This window comes from Balaenoptera borealis (assembly GCF_965194805.1).
Source record: "Balaenoptera borealis genome assembly, chromosome: 11".
NCBI lineage: Eukaryota > Metazoa > Chordata > Mammalia > Artiodactyla > Balaenopteridae > Balaenoptera > Balaenoptera borealis.
The window spans coordinates 67,541,780-67,562,488 of record NC_138868.1 but is presented as its reverse complement, the minus strand read 5'-3'; the positions used below and the strand labels follow the sequence as shown (position 1 = coordinate 67,562,488).

The following is a 20,709-nucleotide window of genomic DNA, read 5'->3' as shown; positions in this document are numbered from 1 at the left end:
ATTAAAACAAAAGTTGACTGAAAAACAGTAAGAGACCAAGTAAGACCTAAGGTATAATATTATTTGCGTACATTTAAAATACACCAATCACAAAATTAAGGCCATGTTTTTGTAAGAATACATACATTGCTAAAAGTAAATATACATTACAGTGGGTGGCAGGGTGTAGTGGGGTGGAGAAGAGGAATGAGATTGAAAATAGGGATGAGAGATGAAAGGAAAGAAATTAAATTAGGGATCTTACATGGACCCATGATGGTAATGTGCCTTACCTTGAGGAATAAGTCTAGGTCACCTCAGGACACCTGAGTTCTAAAATATACTATCTCTTCATTCCCAATTTTTATATACCTTATTTCTATGTCATGTCAATTATGAAATAATTATAGTGATTATAAGCATTCTATTTATGTCCAAATATTTAGGGAGAATTTTTCTAATACTGTTCCCTTAACTATGATGTTAACTACTCATTTGAAGTAAATTTCATACAATCAATAGAAAATATTCTATTCTAAGTTTGTGAGAGTTTTTAAATTATAAGTTAATCAAATATTCAAAACATTAGAAAATAATAAAAATAGTGTGTTTTTTAACTTTACTTATTAAAAAACATGGCATTGCCTAATATTAAATCATCCTTATGTTCTTGCAATAAATCTTAACTAACTGGTGAAGATAGAGCTTTAAATGTCAATTCAATTCTAAATGTAAATTTTTTACTTAGGATGCTTCTGATGATAGTCAAGCCCTTATCTCCCTATTGAGTGATACTTTAATATGCCCAACTGTCTATTAGCAACTTCTTGGAATATATCCTAGGCACCTCAAACTCAATATGTCCAAAACTGAATCTACTTAATGTTAAATATTATGGTATGAGACATAACATTTTAAAAGACATTAATAAATTATATTCAACTCTTTCAAATTTAACTTTCTTATAAAAAAACAAAGTACTATGCAAGAATCTGGGGATTTACTGTAAAATCTCAGATGATAGTTATACACACTGCTTTATTGAGTAAACCACGTAACATTTTCTAAAACGGACATTCGGACATTCATACTCTTCACTTGAAAATGGCAACAATTTCAAATTCTCATTCAAGTTCTTTGAAAATTAATCCAAGTTATACAGTGGTAGTAAGATATGTAGTATTTTCATACAATGGAAATTATTTGGCAATAAAAAGGAACAATCTACTGATAAATGCAAAACATGTGAATTTCACAGACCCTATGCAGTGAAAGAAAATAGACACAAATGATTACATGCTATCGATTCTATCTATATGAATTTCTAGTATAGGCAAAACTAATCAAAGGTGGCAAAAAAAAAAAAATCAGAAGAATGATTGCCTTGAGAGTGTGTGGAGTTGATTGAGAAGGGGCTTAAAAGTACTTTCTGAAGTGACAGTAATATTCTATATGTTGATGGGGTTTTAATTACACAGGTGTATGCATTTGTCAAAAGTCAATAAATGTACATTTTGGATTTCTCCATCTCAGTGTAATAAATTTTATCTTAAAAAACACTATGAACACAAAATAATATGTATTCCTTTTTATTACTAAGAAATTCTATTTCTTAAATGTAAAAAAAGATGAATTTGGATTACATCAAAAACCTCCTTAATACCCCTTTAATTATTGCCTGTATGTATAAGGAAGTTCTCTTTGTTATTTTTATTTTATTGCATGCATTTTTACCTCTGGCATTCCTTGTGGAGAAAAGGCACTAAAAGGTGGAACAACATCTGAAACATTTTCATATCCTGGAGGAGGTGGTTCAAATAATGATGTGTTGAAAATCTAGAGAAACAAAATATAATAATCAGAAGCAAATCAGGCAAAGTTTGATTACTACAACCAAACAAGGAAATGTGTAGTATCTCTTTCTGTCAGTAGATGGTTAATGAAGCCTTTGGTATTTTAAAGATACAGATCAAAGAACCAGCACTGTGCTAGAGACTATGAGGATTTCATGAGATGAATAAACTTAGAGACCCTTAGAGGATGTATAAGCACTAGCTTTTGATTTAGAAGGAAAACTTTAATTCCCAAATAAAAATAACAGCGTACAGTATTCTTAGTCACTTATAAAAATGCTAAGATAATTACTTGGGAGCAAATTAAATGTTAAATTCACTTTGAACCAAATATAATATAATCTTTTAAGTGTATCACTGACATTGTTAAGGAGGAATCAATTTTTTTTTAGGTTCCAAACCACTACCTCTAAAAGAGAGCTCCAAGCTACAGGAAGAAGAAACTGACAGAATTCCAAAGGGAAATAAAAATAATCCACCAATATAGTGAGATAATCTAACATTCCTTTCCCAGCAGTTAATAAAGATTGCAGACAAAATAAGAATACATCAAGGATAAAGGCGATTTTAGCCAAACAATTAAGAAATTTGAACTAGTGAACAAATATAAGATCATTAAACTCAACAACTGAATACATTTTTTTCAAATAAACACAGAACATTTATAAAAACTGACCACATAATAGGCTATAAAGGAAACCTCAACAATTGCCAAACGATTAGTGTCATACAAACCACATTATCTGATCACAATGTAGTTAATTTAGAAAATCAGATCAAACCGATAGTGGAATAACTTTTAAATTTGGAATTTTAAAAATACCCCTAAATAGCTCCAAGGCTCAAAGATGAAAACATAGAAATTAGAAAATATTGATACTAATGATAACTAAAACACTTCTCCAAACTTGTGAGATCTAGTTGAAGTGGCCCTTAGAAGGAAATTTATGGTTTTAAATACTCATATTAGAAAAGAAGAAAGGTTGAACATCAATAAATTAAGTATTCAACTGAAAATGTTACAAAGAACAGCAAAATAGACACCGGGAAGGTAAAAGAGGAAATTATATAAAGTAAGAACAGAATTAATGAAACATAAAACAGATATACAAGAAATGATTGCCAAAGCTGAAGGTTTATTCTTTGAAAATACAGGTAAAATTGACATATCTCTGTCAATGTCAATAAGAAAAAAATATAATGTAAGCACAAATAAATAATATTAAGAGTTGAAAAAAAGTCATATCTATAGATGTCATACAGATTCAAAAAGGTAATAAGAAAATACTAGGAAGAACTATGCCAATAATTGAAAACTTAGATGAAATGGAAAAATGCATTTTAAAAAAATTATTAAAACTGACATAAGGATGCATTTTTTAAAATCTAAATAGTCCTATAACAATAAAAATAATTGAATCAGTAGTTTAAAATCTCCCACAAAACAAAGTATCAAAACCAACTGGTTTTCCTTTGAGTTTGAAAGATTAAAGTAAAAGATTGTTTAAGTATAACACAACCTATTTCAGAGATTAAAAACTCAGCTCATTTTATAAGGCAAGTCTAATCTAGAAATTATACCCCAATAAGCAAATTGCAGAAACACAGGCCAAACATGCTATGAATATAAACTGAATATATATAGATATATGAGTTGAAAACTCTACTACTGACTAATATTACAAATTTCAAAAATGTAAGATTAGTGTAATATTAGAATATCATTTAATATAATTATCATTATGAAAAAGAAAAATTATACTCTCATCTCAAAAGATATCCAAAAAAAAGAAAAATAGTGTTGATAAAATTCAACATAAATCCATGACAAAAAGTCTTAGGAAACTTGGAAAGGAAGTGAATTAACGTAACCTGATACAAATATCAAAATTAAGGTGAAACATTAAAAACATTCAAGTCAAGGACACCTGCTATCACCACTCATTTTTAATGTTAAACTGTAAGTCCTGGTCCATGCAGTAATGCAAAGGGTGGTGGGAGATGGGGAGTGACTCTGAGCTGACATTATATTGTACTGACTAGAACACCAGTTACCTACTTCTGATGCTGATAGAACTTAAAATGAAACCAAATCAACTACTACTCTTCCAAAATTCCCATATCTTCCATCTTTCCCATAATTTTTCTGTGGTCCACATAGGGTACAAATGCAGCTGAATCACTGGGAAAGATTATAAGAAAAACTATACTAAAGTGCAATAAAAATCCATCTAAAGACAAAGTCATCCCATCAGCAAGTCTTTCAGCCAAGGAAGTACTCAAGCTCGTTTCATTTGATTTGCCTTTACGGTAATCTTCAATTTTACAATACCACTGAGCAGGTGGATTTTACATCAAGTTTATGAGTTATTCTAACAACTAGGAAAAGTTTCTTAAGGTGACGGAAAACAGTCTTTTGGGTGACTTTATCAAAGGTAGACAATACACCAGTGAGCACTGCTCACTATCCAAAATTCACTAATATAGCCTCAAATTATGTATTCTGAGTATAATTAAAATAATTTTGGTTTACAAATTTCTATTTACTTTTTGTGACATAAAAAAGGCAATAAATATAGTTCAATCCATATGGAATGTTATCCTTACGTAAACAAAGATAAAATAATGCATATGGTATTAAAAATATTTCTTGCAGAATCTATAAAATGCTAATCATATTTGTTGCCTGTGGGAAGGGGAACTCATCTGTGTCGTGCAGGAAAGTAAAAGTTTGCAGTTTACCACATAGCTTGGCTATGAATAGTCACAATAATTAAACTGGGAGATGGGGACACAGTAAAAGAGCATTTGTAGTTGGGGTGAGAATAGAGCTGAACTGTCACAAGGTCAAAAGATAATGCCTGAATCTGAAACACAAGCAATACAAGCATGTCATTTAAAGAAACAGAAGTAAATACCAAAAGAATCAACTCAGTGTTGAACAGTGATTGCCTCAGGGAAGGGGGATATAGAGGGGCCCTTTGGAAAACTGTGTGATTCTTTATGTGCAGGTAAAACTTGGGTAAAAATAAAAATGATTTAATGATATAACTTTCAAAAAAGTTAATAAGCTTTTGGCAGCTAACACCATTCAGGAAAATCTCCAAAATGAAACTTCTGCAAGATAGGTTTATATTAAGTGACAGGCTTTAGAAATTTCATAAGTGCTTATAATAGCAAAAATAAATAATGAAATGAAATAAAAGCAAAGGTACAGTCAAAATTGGAAGTGAAGAGGAAGGAAAAAAGAAGAGAAATGAAAGTTTGCTATTTTCCTCATTGCACACAATTGCCAAATTTGATAAATCAAATTTGGTTTAAGTATGCGTATTTTTTTAACATTACCAATATTTTATTACATCATTAAATAATCTTCCTAAATATACATTTAAAGACCCCTTAATACTTAATTACATAGATATGCCCCTGCTTATTTAATAAAGGTTATGGGACCATAGGAAGTATATCAGTATTCCCCATACCTACCTTAAAAATATTTTTAAAATTTTGAAATAGTTTGATAATATTTTTAAAAGTTAAACTGTATTAACTACTATAATTTAAAATAGTGAATATGGAAACTTTCAACTCATATTAGGAAAGTTAGCATGGGATTATATCACTGACTGTAAAACAACATATTAATCATGAAGGAGAGGCTGATTCATTAGTCAATAAGAGGAGGTGATTAAAAATTTATATATACTTACATCACATGACATTTTAGTTGACTGATCAAACTGGACATATTTGAAGCTATATGCAATTTAGAAGGCCCAGCTAACAAAAGGACTGAAAGAAGCTATCCAGAGTAAAAGGGGCTACTTTAAATATGGTAGTTGTAAGGCAAATAGGGATGAATATTGAGTTATATTTTATGAGCTTTCATATTGTATATATATCGTGATAAGAAATATCTCAATAACTTGTATTATCTTCTTTCCCAAGTGCCCTAACTAGCAAAGAAGATTGTAAATTCTTTAGTGTAGATATAATTCTATAGTATTTCTCTCCAAATTCTCCTTCCAAATGCCCACACCCAAGTTCTGGGCACAGAGCTGAACACATGATCATATGAGATATAATCATTAAGTACCAATAAAAACCTGCTAGCTCAAACAGCACTTCTCTGAAATTTCTAGCATCTTCAAATCTATGCATGATCTTTTATAGTCCGAACCTATCAAAAATGTATCAATTTAGTTGCTTAGAAGTTTACTAATATCTCATATTTTATATTAGTGTACAATACTAAAAAATAGAAAATAGCAAATGTCATCAAACATCAATTTCTCAGAATCTTTCAAACATCACATAAATTCAAACATCATAAGAAAGAGTTGGCACCAGTAATAAGATTATTAAAGGCATCATTCACAAGTGTCAATATTGATTTCTATCAGTACTTGGAGATGGTATAGGGCATTCTTTCACAGAAGGTATTTCAAAAGAGTAGACCAGGGGGGCTTATTTTTTCTTTCTTTCTTTTTACCTCATTTCCATCTTCATCAATTATTGAGATGTAGTTGGGATGAGTCTTATTTGGATAGGACAACAGGACATCATAATGGGCTAACTCAACAGAATCCAGGCCAAATTCTTTCCACTGAGACTGAATTTGCTTTGCAAGCTGAAAGTTTTGTTCTGTTCCAGCTAAATGTGGTATCCGTGTAAAATTACTGTTGAACAAAAATTGAAAGCGGTTAGAAATTTTTAGTCAGCCTTTATCTTAAATCAACAACCAAATAAGGCAGATTTACATTAAAAAATACTTTGAAGTGTTATACATTAAAAAAGCAAAGTGGCACTATTATTGCATCAAATAGATTTTCAAGTGTGTTTTGAAATTTTCATGCTCTAATTTGTACTCATTCAAGAGAAAAATCAGAAAAACTGATCTTTGTAGAGAATTGTTACACGCAATCCTGTAGATGTATCTCTATATGTTAGTTGAGGAAAGGGTTATATTCTTTCTTAAGACCCACGCATCTTTGAACTTTCATGGAATTATCTGTTTACTTCACCTTGTAAAATATAATTGGAAAATAAAAAATATTTTCATCCAAAGATCAATCTGTGACATGCCAAGAACTACTGATAATTACATTTATTTTTAAATACTGAAAGTTATAGCCAAGTGAGAAACCTTTTGATTAGCAACCATTTTAAAGTGCCTTCCTTAAGGAGTAATTGGAACATATTTACACAAGCTCAAACTGAATCTTTTGTACTCCATTCACCATATATACTTATTAAGTAAGTATAATACTTAAAATCAATGATGAGAATTAGTCTGACCACAAATAAACTATGTGGCTAAATTTTAGCTACCACAAATACTTTCATGAATAGATTAATTTCTCACTTAATATGTCCAGATACTGGTGCTTTTGTTTGTTTTAAATTTCTCTCTCTTGGAAATTTGTTGTTTCTCTGAAGATTCAGTTCATTGGTATTTTCAAACCCCTTCAAGAAAAAACAAAAAATCCCATACGACAAAGCATCATGTATCATGATAAGACACTGATTTATTTCTAGCTCATGAACTTCTTGAACTTCATGAATTTCTGGTTCTAAATATGTAGATTTTTCTAAACTAAAAACACTTCCATCCTGATGGTGATTTAAAAAAAACTAATAGACAACATGGCTATGATGATCCCAATTTCAAATGTTTGATTCTATTGTGTATCTTTAAAAAAAAAAGGATGAGGGGGATTCTGGTGATTAATTTTATAATTATATTAAAATCATTTAAATTGTATTTACAAAAATAGTATTAAAATTCTCATTCAATAAATTTTTAGGGGCTTAAACCTTACATGGGATTTCTAATGCGTATTTACAAAATAAAGTAATGAAAAGAACACAATTTTAAGAGCCAGCTGAGGAGTTTGTATATCCCTTCATCAATGGATACCTGCAAAGAAAACAGAAAATAGCCAACAAGTTGCTATTTTCTTCCATATTACACAAATCCAAACTGTAACATAACTAGATGCAGATGATGCATATTTCTTGAAGTCACAGCTATAACTCTATTCCTACATGAGAGAAGAATTGTTATGGGAGTCTTGAACCTGCTCACACACACACAGAGGAGATCATTATTAGACTTTGTTATTATTGAAACTGAGTCCCCCTAAAACCGAGCTCCCCTGCCAAGTTTATGATTAACCTCTCTAACCAAAGCTTTATTCTCTTTCTCATTCTGCCCCTGTTCCTCTCAGGATTAAGAAGTATCAGAGAAAAGGGGGGACTGAAACCAAGCAGTACCCTGCAGGCCCCTCCCAGGTACAAGAGCCCCTCAGTGTCCCCCGTTTCTTTTTTGTAGTAAAAGGCTTTAGTCTTCTAGGCCTTCCATGGGTTCCAAAGAGCAGACCCAAGCTGCTAATTAGGGAAATGAGGGAATAGAGAAACAGAGGAAAAGCGGTCAAGCAAGAAAGTAATGATAGCTTAAACAGTATAACAACCTGATGCGCTATCTTTGAGCTGTTCTGCAGAAACTAAGAACCCCACCCAGTTGGAGGATGGTGACTACATGCTGACCACAAGCACACAGACCCTAGACTAGTTGGAACCAGAAGGTTGATGATTCAGATTTCCAAAACATCACCCTGTTACCTCACCACCAACCAATCAGAAGAAAGTCCATGAGCTGCAACCCTCACCCCACATGTTGCCTTTAAAAACCCTCCCTTTTAGATAGCTAGTGGGAAGGAGTCGCATAGCACAGGGAGATCAGCTTGGTGCTCTGTGACCAGCTAGAGGGGTGGGATTGGGAGGGTGGGAGGGAGGGAGATGCAAGAGGGAAGAGATATGGGGATACATGTATATGTATAACTGATTCACTTCGTTATAAAGCAGATATTAACACACCATTGTAAAGCAATTATATTCCAATAAAAACGTTAAAAAAAATCAAATGGGAAAAATATTTTCGGATCATCTAAAGTATTTTGCCTATAAAAATAAAGGAGAGAAGGAGTTATATATAATGCTTAAAAAAACAAAAAAACAAAAAACCCTCCCCTGAAAGCCACCTGAGATTTCTGGTCTTTTGAGCATAAGCTGTCTGTTCTCCTTATTTGGCGCCCTACAGTAAATGCTGGACTCCTTCACCTCAACCTGGTGTCAGTAGACTGGCTTTGCTGCACAGCAGGCTAGCAGACCCAAGTTTGGTTAGGTAACATTATGAGTGAAATTCCTGGTAAAAGTTTTGTCATTACCCACCAAGATGCAGTGGTGTTCTATGATCAGGTTTAGAACCCACTCATTTGGAGCAAAGTTAATCCTGAAAATGATGAGTAGGAAAAAAGAATTGTTTCCAAGGATAAATAAATCAATTGGCCACAAAATCAGTGTATTACAGGTTTTGCCACTAACTTGTTGTATAATCCTGGCCATGTCTTAAATTTCTCATCCATACATGGGGAGAATATTGCTACCTCACTAATTCACAAAGATTTGAGGCTCAATTAGACAACTGCTAATAAACAGAAGTTCATTTTTTTTTGTTTTAATCAATTGAGAAGTGTGTCACACTGTCTTGATTCTATTAGAATATCCAGTTATTTTCTAATAAGAAGAATAACTTACAAATTATCCAAAATAGCCAACAACATGTATTAACAAAAAAAATTGGCTCATACATCTCTGTCTGGCTAGAAAAGTTTATATATGTTCCAAGTATCATTATGTTATCTCAATTAATAAAGGGAGCTATTGGTATTCCTGTTTTCATACATTGCATCTGGTTTACAGATGCACAGTGCTTACAGAAGTTAGATGACTTAAAGACAGCCAGTGAAAGATGGAACTGGTATTCAAATGTAGATCAGTGAAAGTCTAAGACACTCTTTTGAAATAATCTTGTCTTTCAGAACAGGGTGGAGAAGGAAATTCTCTCTAAAGACATGCAAAATGGTGAACAGATCTGAGAATTTAACCAGATGCTACAAAACAAAAGGGAAAACATAGGACAACCTTGCACCCCAAGGGAGACTGAAAAGGCAGCCCCTACTTAACCCCCCCAGCCACTATTGAGAGTCAGGTGATTTAGAAGTAGTAGAGAATTTTTAGTAGTAAAGCAAAGGATGAGAAAGGGGAACAAGACAGAGGATCTGAGGCTTTAATGACCCCTAACCTAAGGGTCTAAATAGACTGAAAGCGCTCTGATGGACAAATGGAGAATTGGAATTCTGGAGAGTCCAGGAGGCTTCTGGAGGTTCTGTGGTCCTTGGAGGGGTGAGTCGGGGGTTCTGTTAATCTCTTTCTTTTGTTTGTTAATGATGAAAATCCTTGAGTTCTAAACAGTTAGAGGAGCTTGGTCAAGGCCACGGAGAATAAGCAAGAAGCTGACGGCCCAGAAAGTGAGCTAGAGGAAGGCATTCATTTTATTTCTTTGCTGGTCGCTCCATCTCACAGGTTAGAAAACGAAAAATGAAGCAGAGGCAGCTCCGCTGTCTAGGAGTGAAGATTATATCTCGCCAGACTTCCACTTTTATTATACCTATTATACATAATTATAGTAAAAGAAGTGCAAGAGGCAGAAGGATTTCCACAAAATTTAAGCTTCTGGATCTCTCACTTGTAATGGTCTTTCCAAAGACTTGATAGGTGCCCTAGCAAATTTTATTCATAGTTTTAATTCTATCATAATTAAATAGACATATGTGTTTGTATGACTATGTGTATGTACATCTGTACATATATATATTTACTTGACTGTTTTTACATAAAATTATATAATTATAATTTATAATTATTATTATAATAATTATAAATTATAATTTTTACATAAAATTATAACAAAATTATAACCTTTAATTGTTATCAGTACTTCAAGTATGTCACTTTGAAAAAGCTAAGTATTCCAATCAATTATTCAATAAAAGTGTTTTATTTAGTTGCCTTGCAAATACATTTTTTTTAAATTAATTAATTTATTTATTTTTGGCTGTGTTGGGTCTTCATTTCTGTGCGAGGGCTTTCTCTAGTTGCAGCGAGCGGGGGCCACTCTTCATCGCGGTGCACGGGCCTCTCACTATCGTGGCCTCTCTTGTTGCGGAGCACAGGCTCCAGACGCGCAGGCTCAGTAGTTGTGGCTCACGGGCCCAGTTGCTCCGCGGCATGTGGGATCTTCCCAGACCAGGGCTCGAACCTGTGTCCCCTGCATTGGCAGGCAGATTCTCAACCACTGCGCCACCAGGGAAGCCTGCAAATACTTTTTAAATTTACTCATTTACCTCTTTTTCCCTACACGAGGGATAGCTATTTCAGGAAATAGGGAGCTGGTTTTTACACTAGGTCACATATATGCTCTCTAATTTCATGCTCATCAGAACAATATCATTATCCCCATTTTATAGAGGTGAAAATGATGGCTCAGGAAGGTTAAGTATTCACTCAAAGTTACTTTAATATCAATGGGCAAAGATGGAATTTTAGCTCGTGTATGTCTACTTCGAAGTCCAAAATTTATTCTTTTGACTAAAATATACTATCTTCCTCTGAAACAGGAGTCAGCAAACTATGTTTCACTGACCAAATCCAGCTCACTTCCTTTCTTTGTACAGCCCACAAGCTAAAAATGGTTATCACATTTTGAATAGGTGAAAAAAATCAAGAGGAATAATATTTTGTGACATATCATTTATATGAAATTTAAATTTCAGTGCCTACAAATAAAGTTTTATCGAAACCGTCACACTTATTCAATTACGTATTTACTGTCACTTTTTTGGTGCTACAATAGCAGAGCTGAGTAGTTGGGATAGAGATCAGCTGGCCTACAAAAGCTGGACCTTTACAGAAAAAGTTTGCTGACACCTGCTTTAAAACATCTATCATGATAAAGTTCAGTTGAAGGTACAATCCTCTCCAGATGAAACATGATACAAGATCTTCAGTAATAAAACCTTTTTAAAAAGTCAGTTTCTGTTTATGAAATATTGGATCAAAACTTCTAAACAGAATAATAAACTTTTAAGTATATGCTTACTACAAGAACGTCTTGATGTTCTCTGCTTTCAACTCATCCAAAAATGCTTTCTTCACACTATGCTGTGGAATGTTAGTAGCTCCACTGGAGGATTTTATAAACCATCCTGTAAAATACAAACAAATATAGGAATGAGATATGAGCTTATAGACAGGGCCTATTTTTCCTTATTATTGTATTTATCATATATAAAACATGTTATCAATGACCTCTGGCATTAACTGAGATTTTCTGAAGTTTCATTGCTCTTGCCTACTTCCATTGGAAAAAAAATCATGCAGACAGACTTAATTACAAATCAGTTGCAACATATTTTTTAATCCAATTTCAATAAGTATTGCTGTTATTCTAAGAAATGTTTTATGAAATTAGCACTAAAATTGAAGATGGTTCAACTGATGGGAAAAATGAAGGCAAAAAGGAGATCCACCTTCTTTCTCCTTAAAGCTTCTATCCCCAGTGGCGACTCCTCTGCTGACCCAGAATAAGCATTTAGTAAATGTTTGTAATGAATTAATTATGAGTATATTTCAAGTACATAAATTATTTCAAAGAGTTGAAGGCAATTCAGACTTGTAATTTGTTCTGGTTCTGAAACTAAAGCAAAATATGCTTAAATATTTTGTGCTTGCAGTTGAAGTAGGCTTCAGAAGTTCAACTTCAGAGAGCTACAGTGAAACTCCAATTCACCCAACATCTCTGCAAGACACACAGTGAACACAGAGGCTAGAGGCAATGGGTAGCCAGATCGTGTAGAGCCATTCGCCCTGGTAGTTGGCTTCGTGACATAGTTTATTTAGATAAATGATATGATTTGTGCATAAAATGGTTACCAAAATCACCCAGCTAGCTTTCATGGAGCTTTCCAGTTATTAATCACATACACGTTACACACATGCATATATACATGCATATTGAAATAAATGGTTGGCAGCAAATGGAAATACAGTTCCACCAGTATGTAAAATAAAGGGACTTGGATTAGACTGTCGGATCAGGGCACTCGGAGGATGAAATGCTTGAATTGAGATCTAAAAAATGAGCTGGATAAAGAGGACGGAGGCCTGTGGGAGGGAGGGAGCAGAGAATCCTAGGAAAAAATTAACAAACATTAATAAAGAACCCACAGCCATTGAGCAGTGAATTTAAGGATGGGGCTGAGGGCAATACTGGGACGAATAAAATGCTTTTAAAAGATGCAGAAGGTCTTAATCCTCATGCTACCCTTGCCAAGTGTATTTCCCACGTTTACAGCTGAGAAAATTGAAACCCGAGTTGAAGTGTGCCCTTAACGAGCACACTTATCTAAGCCCCACAATAACCCTAATATCCACATGCTAGTTATGAGCAGAGTGTGGGCTCAAAGGTAACACAACAAGCAAGAAGAGGCTGAATTTGAGCCAGCTTAGTTGGTCTATGCCCTGGTCTTCTAAATCCCAGAAAGGGGACCCAGAATTCAGAGTAGGGCCGAACTACCAGGCTATACCTTAACGCTAGTCCTGTGCATTAATGCCCAATTAGAATCATCTCCTCACCAGGAAAGAATTTTTAAAAAGTGCCAATACCCCAATACTGTGCCAGGAGCTTTAGATGCTATTTCGTTTACGATTCCCACTAAGTTACAGATAGTATTCTTATAAAGGTTGACAAACTGTGGCTCAGAGAGACTCGGTAACTCGCTCAAGGCCACAGAGAAGTTGCAGAGTTAAAATTAGAATTTAAAAGAGTCTCAGCGAATCTGTGCTGCCCCCTGGTTATCATGGAGAGTTGGGTTGAGTCTGCAAATCAGTACACAGGGGAAAACGCTAAAGAACTGCTATTAAGGATCTGTTCAGAGCACTGACAATGCCAGCCAGTTAGCTCCTAAATGTTCCTCTTTATTTACTCCTAAGGACGAAAGAATGAGAGACTAGGGCTCCCACGCAGCGGTGCCCTGACTTCTACCTACTGTATACACGAAGCAGTTCCAGGCACAGGCACTAGATAAAGACCCCAAACAGGTAAGAGTCGTTTCTTGCAAAGCTCCTTGGACGACCTAGCAAATGCCCCCAGAGATCCGGCGCTCCTGCTAAAACGTACCGATTGCTCGCAGGGCCTCAGCAGTTGGAACTTTCTCAAGTTCAGTTTGAGTCTCTCCGTTGTACTCCTTAGCCTGGGTGACTGTCCCACAGTAGCCCGTCCAGAACCCAACTGTGCACCGCCCCCAGCAACTCCCACCTAACGCGCGGGAGCTCGTCCCCACGTTCCCCCAACCCGATCACCGCCCCCCACCCCCCGGGAGACCCGGAGACCAGCAGCTGGGCCCACGCGGCAGCTGGCCCGGGAGTCCCGCGAACCGCCGAACAGCCGGGTAGGCTCGGGGCTGTGCGTGGCGAGGGCCCCCGTACCGAAGAGGAAGCCGAGGACGAAGAGGCAGGCGGCCAGCACCAGGGCCCCAGCGCACAGCCAGCGCGGGCGGCGCCAGGCGACAAAGGTCGAGTCGGTTTCGTGCAGGGGGTTCCACATCTCAGCGTGTGGCCGGCGGGGCCTCCGGGGACCGGCGCCTCTGCGGTGGCCCCCCCTGCTGCCTCGCGGGCGGCGGGGCAAAGGCTTCCTCCTTCGAGGGCCGCGCTTACCAGCTCTGCAGCCTAGAGTCCGCTCCCAGCGCAGTCCACTCGCACTCCCAGGGCACTCCCAGTTTCTCCGCCCCTGAAAGTATTTCTACTTTACTCTCAACCAATCCCGGAGAGCAAGAGGCAGCATCAGTCCCCAGAAGAAGAAAACCCGGCCCCTTCGGAGAGGTGCTTAAAAAAAAAAAAAAGTTTAGCTTGAAAATTTCTAGCCCTTACTTTAAAATAAAAGGAAAAGAAGGGAGAAAGGGAAGGAGGAAGCGGGGAACAAACTCTTCTCCTTTCTCCACTTCCAGACCACAATCCGATTCACAAAAAGAACACTAAGTTCTTGATGAACGATCCTCTTTTGTCTGTCTAGGAGAATGCATGTTCCAGGCAAGTTGGTAGACTAGACTAAACTATTTCTCAAGAACTTTTTTCAGATCCGAAATCCTATTAAATACTATTATAGCCCTAAAAGGAGTAAAATCAAGTAGAAAACGGTGGTGTCCAGTTCTGGCACTGCTTTGAATATTCAGGGAGTGAATTTTGGTGTCAATGCCAGTTATCACTGTGCTCTTTTTCCCTAATGAAGATCATTGATACTAATCAATTATTAGGGAATTATTCCTCCCTTTACATAGCACAACCATTTTTAAAGAAATATTATTGGAATTTGCTGAAGGCAGAGAGTACATCTCTTTTTATATCAGAGCTGTCCTTGGTACTCTCTTACATTGTGGGTATGAAATCAGTCTTTGTCGAATTAACCTGAAGAGTCAATCACACATAAATCTACCCCTGTCATAAATTCTTAAAATGTTATAACAATGATATCTAAAGGAGGGCAATAACCACATGCTTTATAAAATCAACGATGTTCTTATAATCTGTAAGGGACACTGCATGCATGGTCTCTAGCTAGGCGTGCTTTATGGAAGCATTGTATTTAAAAGAATCGTGAAGTACCAGCAGAGTTTGAACCAGGGGAGATGAGAAGAAACTTTGGGTCTGGGAGCCAGAGGGATAGTCAAGGAATGGCAGATAGTTTGCTTTGGGAAAGGGAGCGAACAGGGAGAGAGTGAGGAGAGATGGGGCTACATCATAGAGAATGTTGGGTACTTTGATAAAGAATTTCAGAGCTAAGTGAAGAGATGTGGGAAAATTAAGATGTTAACAGTGAACCAAGACAACTACTAGATGACTTAGGACAGGAAAGGAAGGAGTTTCTTAATCCCTTTCTAACAATAGCTGATATTTATTAAACGTCTCCTAATCTTCCTGTTGTTAAATCTAACCAGGAATGGTGGAAGAAGAATACTGAGCACTTTCTAAATGAGCCACTTTATATACATTAACTCGTTTAATCATCGGTACCCTTCGTGGTTGATACTATCACCCTTCCCATTTTACATGTAGGAAAACTGAAATTTAATGAGATGAAATAAATCACTCAAAGTCACAAAGCTAAGACATAATCCAAAGTGTACCTTACTCTAAACCACTGTACTGCCTCCCTTGAGCATGGGCTGCATTTGCTAAGCTCTTTGCTTGTATTGGGAGGAGCAATGGGCTTGAAGTCAGAAGACTTGGACTTAAGCTTCGGATCTGGTCCTGTCTAAGCCTTGTACCCTGGAGAGTCACATATTCGGTTTCCTTGAATGTATCTTCTCATTTGTAAAATATAGGATCATCTAATAACGTTATTAAGTACCATCTGTTAATAAAGATGTTCTGAAGGTCAGATGCGAGTATAAATGAGGGAAATTATATTTATTAAATATAAGAAGGGTTTTGAACAATGTTACAACTACCTAAAAATGTAATTAATACCCTTATGGTGAGCTGGGCTACATTTGAAGAAATCAGAGAACAAATGAACATCTGTCAAATCTTATTGAAAGGATTCCTTCTCTCCTCATGAAGCTTACAGTTTAGTGGGAAAAACATAGCTTTTACGAGTAATTAATGACTGATTAATATTATGAGCACATTCTACATGGCAGGCACTTGCTATATGCTTTACAGAATTATTTCATTTAATTATCAGGGTTTAGCCCCAAAGAATTTGAAATCTCTAACAGGTGGTTTTGCAAGCCACACTAGATTTTTCTTTTCTTTTCTTTTCTTTTTTAAGATGCCCTCTCTCTTTCTTTTTTTTTTTTTTATTTTTTATTTATTATTTTTGGCTGCATTGGGTCTTCGTTGCTGCACGCGGGCTTTCTCTAGTTGCGGCCAGGAGGGGCTACTCTTCCTTGCAGTGCGCGGGATTCTCATTGTGGCAAGCCACACTAGATTTTTCTGTTGTCACTGTTTCTCTTTTACAGCTGAAGAAACTAAGCTTTAATGAAGTTGATTAACACCCACCCTGCCCCCAAAAAAACCTGACACATGTTTACTTTGATAAGCATTAGATCACACTATACTTCCTTCTTCGACTATTGAGGAAAGATTGTAGATGAGTCTTCATATAAGGACTTGTAGAAGAAGAAGAATGCCAAACCCAGTAAGAAACGTTCTTATTTTTCTTGATTATAACATTTATCGTACTATATTGTAACTGTGTTCACTTGTCTATCTTCCTGGATATTGTGAACTTTTTTTTGAGGTCAAGGACTTTATTTGATACATATTTATACCCATAATTCCTGGCACAAGATAGCTAGGAATGGTTATTTGTTTCAATGAATGAACAGGTGAATGATTGAACAGAAGAACAACTTTAATGTTAAAAAGGAAAACTATTTGCTTGATAATTCACTATGTATTATGACACCTAATGACAAATGAAAAATCTGACATCCCTACACCTTGCCTGGGTGCCTATTTGAGATTTCAAAAACATTGGTTTCATACAATACTCTCCCCAACCCTGCACCATTTACTTCCTTCACACATTCATTATGACTCATAAACTCCCAAGGAAAAATGAATACAACATCTGCTTAATACTGCTTTATTTTTGAAAGTGTCTGAAATTGCAAATGTACTCCTCTATGTGGACACCTTATTTCCACTTTCATATGCATAACTTCTTATATGGACGTATTATTTCCACTTTCATATGCATAATTTTTTCTCTCTTTAAAGATCCTGCTTAAATATACCTGTGTTGTGAAGTCTTCCTGATATTCATAGACATTTGCCACTAATACACTGATCTCTACTTTTCCTTAATTTTGTGTCAGCCTTTTGTTACACATGTTACTCTCTTATTCCCTTTCAGATTTTAAGCTTCTTGGTGCCAGGAACCATATCATGTTCCTGTCTATTTTCCAGAGTTATCACAATGCCTCGCATATAGAAACATCCTCTTGAATGAATGGATGACATTATGCTAAGTAATGAAGTGATTATGAGGTATAAGAGATCATTACTGTTACTGAAGAACTTTACTCAAAGGGGGAAGACAGGACCTAAACAGAAAGATAAATAACAATACCAGAAAGCAGAGATTATGAGCCAAAAAGAACAGCAATAGCTTGTGCTCAGGAAAGCATTTTGGGCTCCTTGTTTGTACCTAATGATTCATATTAACCTCATTAGCTTTTGTTTGAAGAACACCTTGAAATATTTCATAGTGCCATATGCCCATCCATACACAAAAAATGTGTGGGTGGATGGATCTAGAGACTGTCATACAGAGTGAAGTAAGTCAGAAAGAGAAAAACAAATATCGTATATTAACGCACGTATGTGGAACCTAGAAAAATGGTACAGATGAGCCGGTTTGCAGGGCAGAAGTCGAGACACAGATGCAGAGAACAGACATATGGACACCAAGGGGGGAAAACTGCGGTGGGGTGGGGATGGTGGTGTGCTGAATTGGGCGATTGATATTGACATGTATACACTGATGTGTATAAAATTGATGACTAATAAGAACCTGCAGTATAAAAAAACAAACAAACAAAACAACTAAAAAAAAAAATGTGTGGCTTTACTTTGTAGGTAGGTAGATAAGGTAAAATGTGACCTGATCATTGTCTTCCTCTCCCAGTGCAGGAAATAATAGATTCACAATAGAAATATTAAATGAAGGAAACGTAATACATTTGTATCTGCTACTAGTTATCAGCTCTTACAGAATCTCTAGACTGAAAGCTCCAAAGAGGAAGGGCTGTGCCTGACAGAGCATTTGGCACATAATACTTATACAATAAATACCTTTAAGTGATTGAACAGTACAGCAACTACTAGATGATGAATAGTTATTACCTAGTTACAAAACTCTTTTAAACAATAGAACAGTATAGTATAAAATAAAACTATTTAACTTTAATTCAGTAATGAGAGAAAGCATTTTTGTCCTTTACTAATATATACTCATTTAGATATTTTATTCAGTCTGAAAAACATTTCTTAAAATTATCACCAAGGGCCAAGTACTGGGCTGGGTCACAGAAACACCAAATAATAAGATGTTTTTTTGCTTAAGCTGGGATTTCTGACTCTCTGAACTGTAAGGTTTGGTAAAAGCAGATGCTCAATAAATAGTAGCTATTATGATTCCCTACCTATGACTGGCTAGAATTGAATATATATAAATCAGTACAAAATAGTTGTGCTGGCTAACCAGCCTTGGAGAGAATGTGTATAATCCAACCTTGTTAGGCTGAAATGATTTAAAACAGTCTTGACCAAGAAATCTTGGAATATTCCTGTGAACTCAGGTGGGAGGAAGCTTGAGAGCTCAAACAGAACAATGTTGTCAGATTAATTTTCCAAGGTCTCTACCCTGTTTTTAATTTCCCAACTCAGAAACCTTAAGTGGAATCCAGTGCACTATATAGCGATTCTAAATTCCTTAACAAAGCACTGCAGGCTATCTAGATTTCGGATTCTTTTTGGCAACATCCTCCATTAACCTCTCTGTCGTGTACTCTAATGTAATTTCCTTAGTCTTGCTAACCTTCAGTTTACTCACCTATAAAATAGTAATAATACAAGTTCCTGTTGCACACGGTGGTTAAAAAAGGTTAGCAGACAAGCCTGGCACTTAGATCACTGTGAGTGAATAAGAGATGCTGTCGTTACATATTTCAAAAAAATCATGTAAAATCATTATCTTATTTGATCAGATTATTTTAAGTAAATGTCATATATGTACTTAGAAATCTCCTGTGTTTGAAACCAATACACTATCATTACACTAACTTACACTTAAGAAAAAACTATTCTTATGAGAACAGTAAAGAAATATATTCCAAAGAGTAAAATGAGATACTCTATGCATAATACTAATATTTCTTTCATAAATTGAAAGTGATTAGATCAGTCAATATGGCAATAAGGACAAGATAAATCTGTCTTTGTACAGACATGAACTAAATCAAAGAGTATTACACTCATCTCTGGAATCTGTTTGAAAGAAAACAATTAAAATTATTTTAGCTCCTTTATCCCCAGGCTCTAATACATATTTACTTTTTAAAAATACTTTAATGTTCTAAAGAAAAAAAATACTTTAAAGCTCCATGACAAAGGAAACCGTAAACAAAACAAAAAGGCAACCCGCAGAATGGGAGAAAATATTTGCAAATGAAGCGACCGACAAGGGATTAATCTCCAAAATATACAAACAGCTCATGCAGCTCAATATCAAAAAAATAAGCAACCTAATTAAAAATGGGCAGAAGATCTAAATAGACATTTCTCCAAAGAAGGCATACAGATGGCCAAGAGGCACATGAAAAGATGCTCTAACATCTTTACTATTAGAGAAACACTAACTATTAGAGAAATGCAAATCAAAACTACAATGAGGTATCACCTCACGCTGGTCAGAATGGCCGCCATCAAAAAATGTACAAACAATAAATCCTGGAGAGGGTGTGGAGAAAAGGGAACCCTCCTACACTTTTGGTGGGAATGTAAATTGGTACAGCCACTATGGAGAGCAGTATGGAGGTTCCTTAAAAACTTAAAAATAGAACTACCAAATGATCCAGCAATCCCACTCTTGGGCATAATATATCCAGAGAAAACCATAATTTGAAAAGATACATGTACCCCAATGGTCATTGCAACACTATTTACAATAGCCAGGACATGGAAGCAACCTAAATGTCTATCAACAGAGGAATGGATAAAGAAGATGTGGTACATATATACAGTGGAATATTACTTAGCCAAAAAAAGAACAAAATAATGCCATTTGCATCAACATGGATGGACCTAGAGATTGTCATACTGAGTGAAGTATGTTAGACAGACAAAGACAAATATCATATGATATCGCTTATATGTGGAATCTATAAAAATGGTACAAATGAACTTATTT

The 20,709-nt window shown here is 35.6% G+C and overlaps 1 protein-coding gene across 5 annotated transcripts in view; it reads right to left on the bottom strand.

Moving 5' to 3' along the window:
* The window catches only part of LOC309605105 (glutamate carboxypeptidase 2), a 64,315-nt gene extending 44,041 nt beyond the window's left edge, over positions 1 to 20,274 (bottom strand). For 2 of the 5 annotated variants that reach the window (XM_082340453.1, XM_082340455.1), the window contains exons 1-4: positions 14,223 to 20,271; positions 11,836 to 11,941; positions 6,325 to 6,511; positions 1,714 to 1,815 (exon numbers count right to left, since the gene is read on the bottom strand). In XM_082340453.1, coding sequence (XP_082196579.1) covers positions 1,714 to 1,815; positions 6,325 to 6,511; positions 11,836 to 11,941; positions 14,223 to 14,340 — 513 coding nt within the window. In that variant the 5' untranslated portion in view covers positions 14,341 to 20,271. Of the gene's footprint in view, positions 1 to 1,713; positions 1,816 to 6,324; positions 6,512 to 11,835; positions 11,942 to 14,222 lie in introns of all 5 variants that reach the window. The other 3 variants (XR_014231231.1, XM_082340454.1, XM_082340452.1) reach the window with 3 other exon arrangements.
* Positions 20,275 to 20,709: the final 435 nt, after the last annotated feature.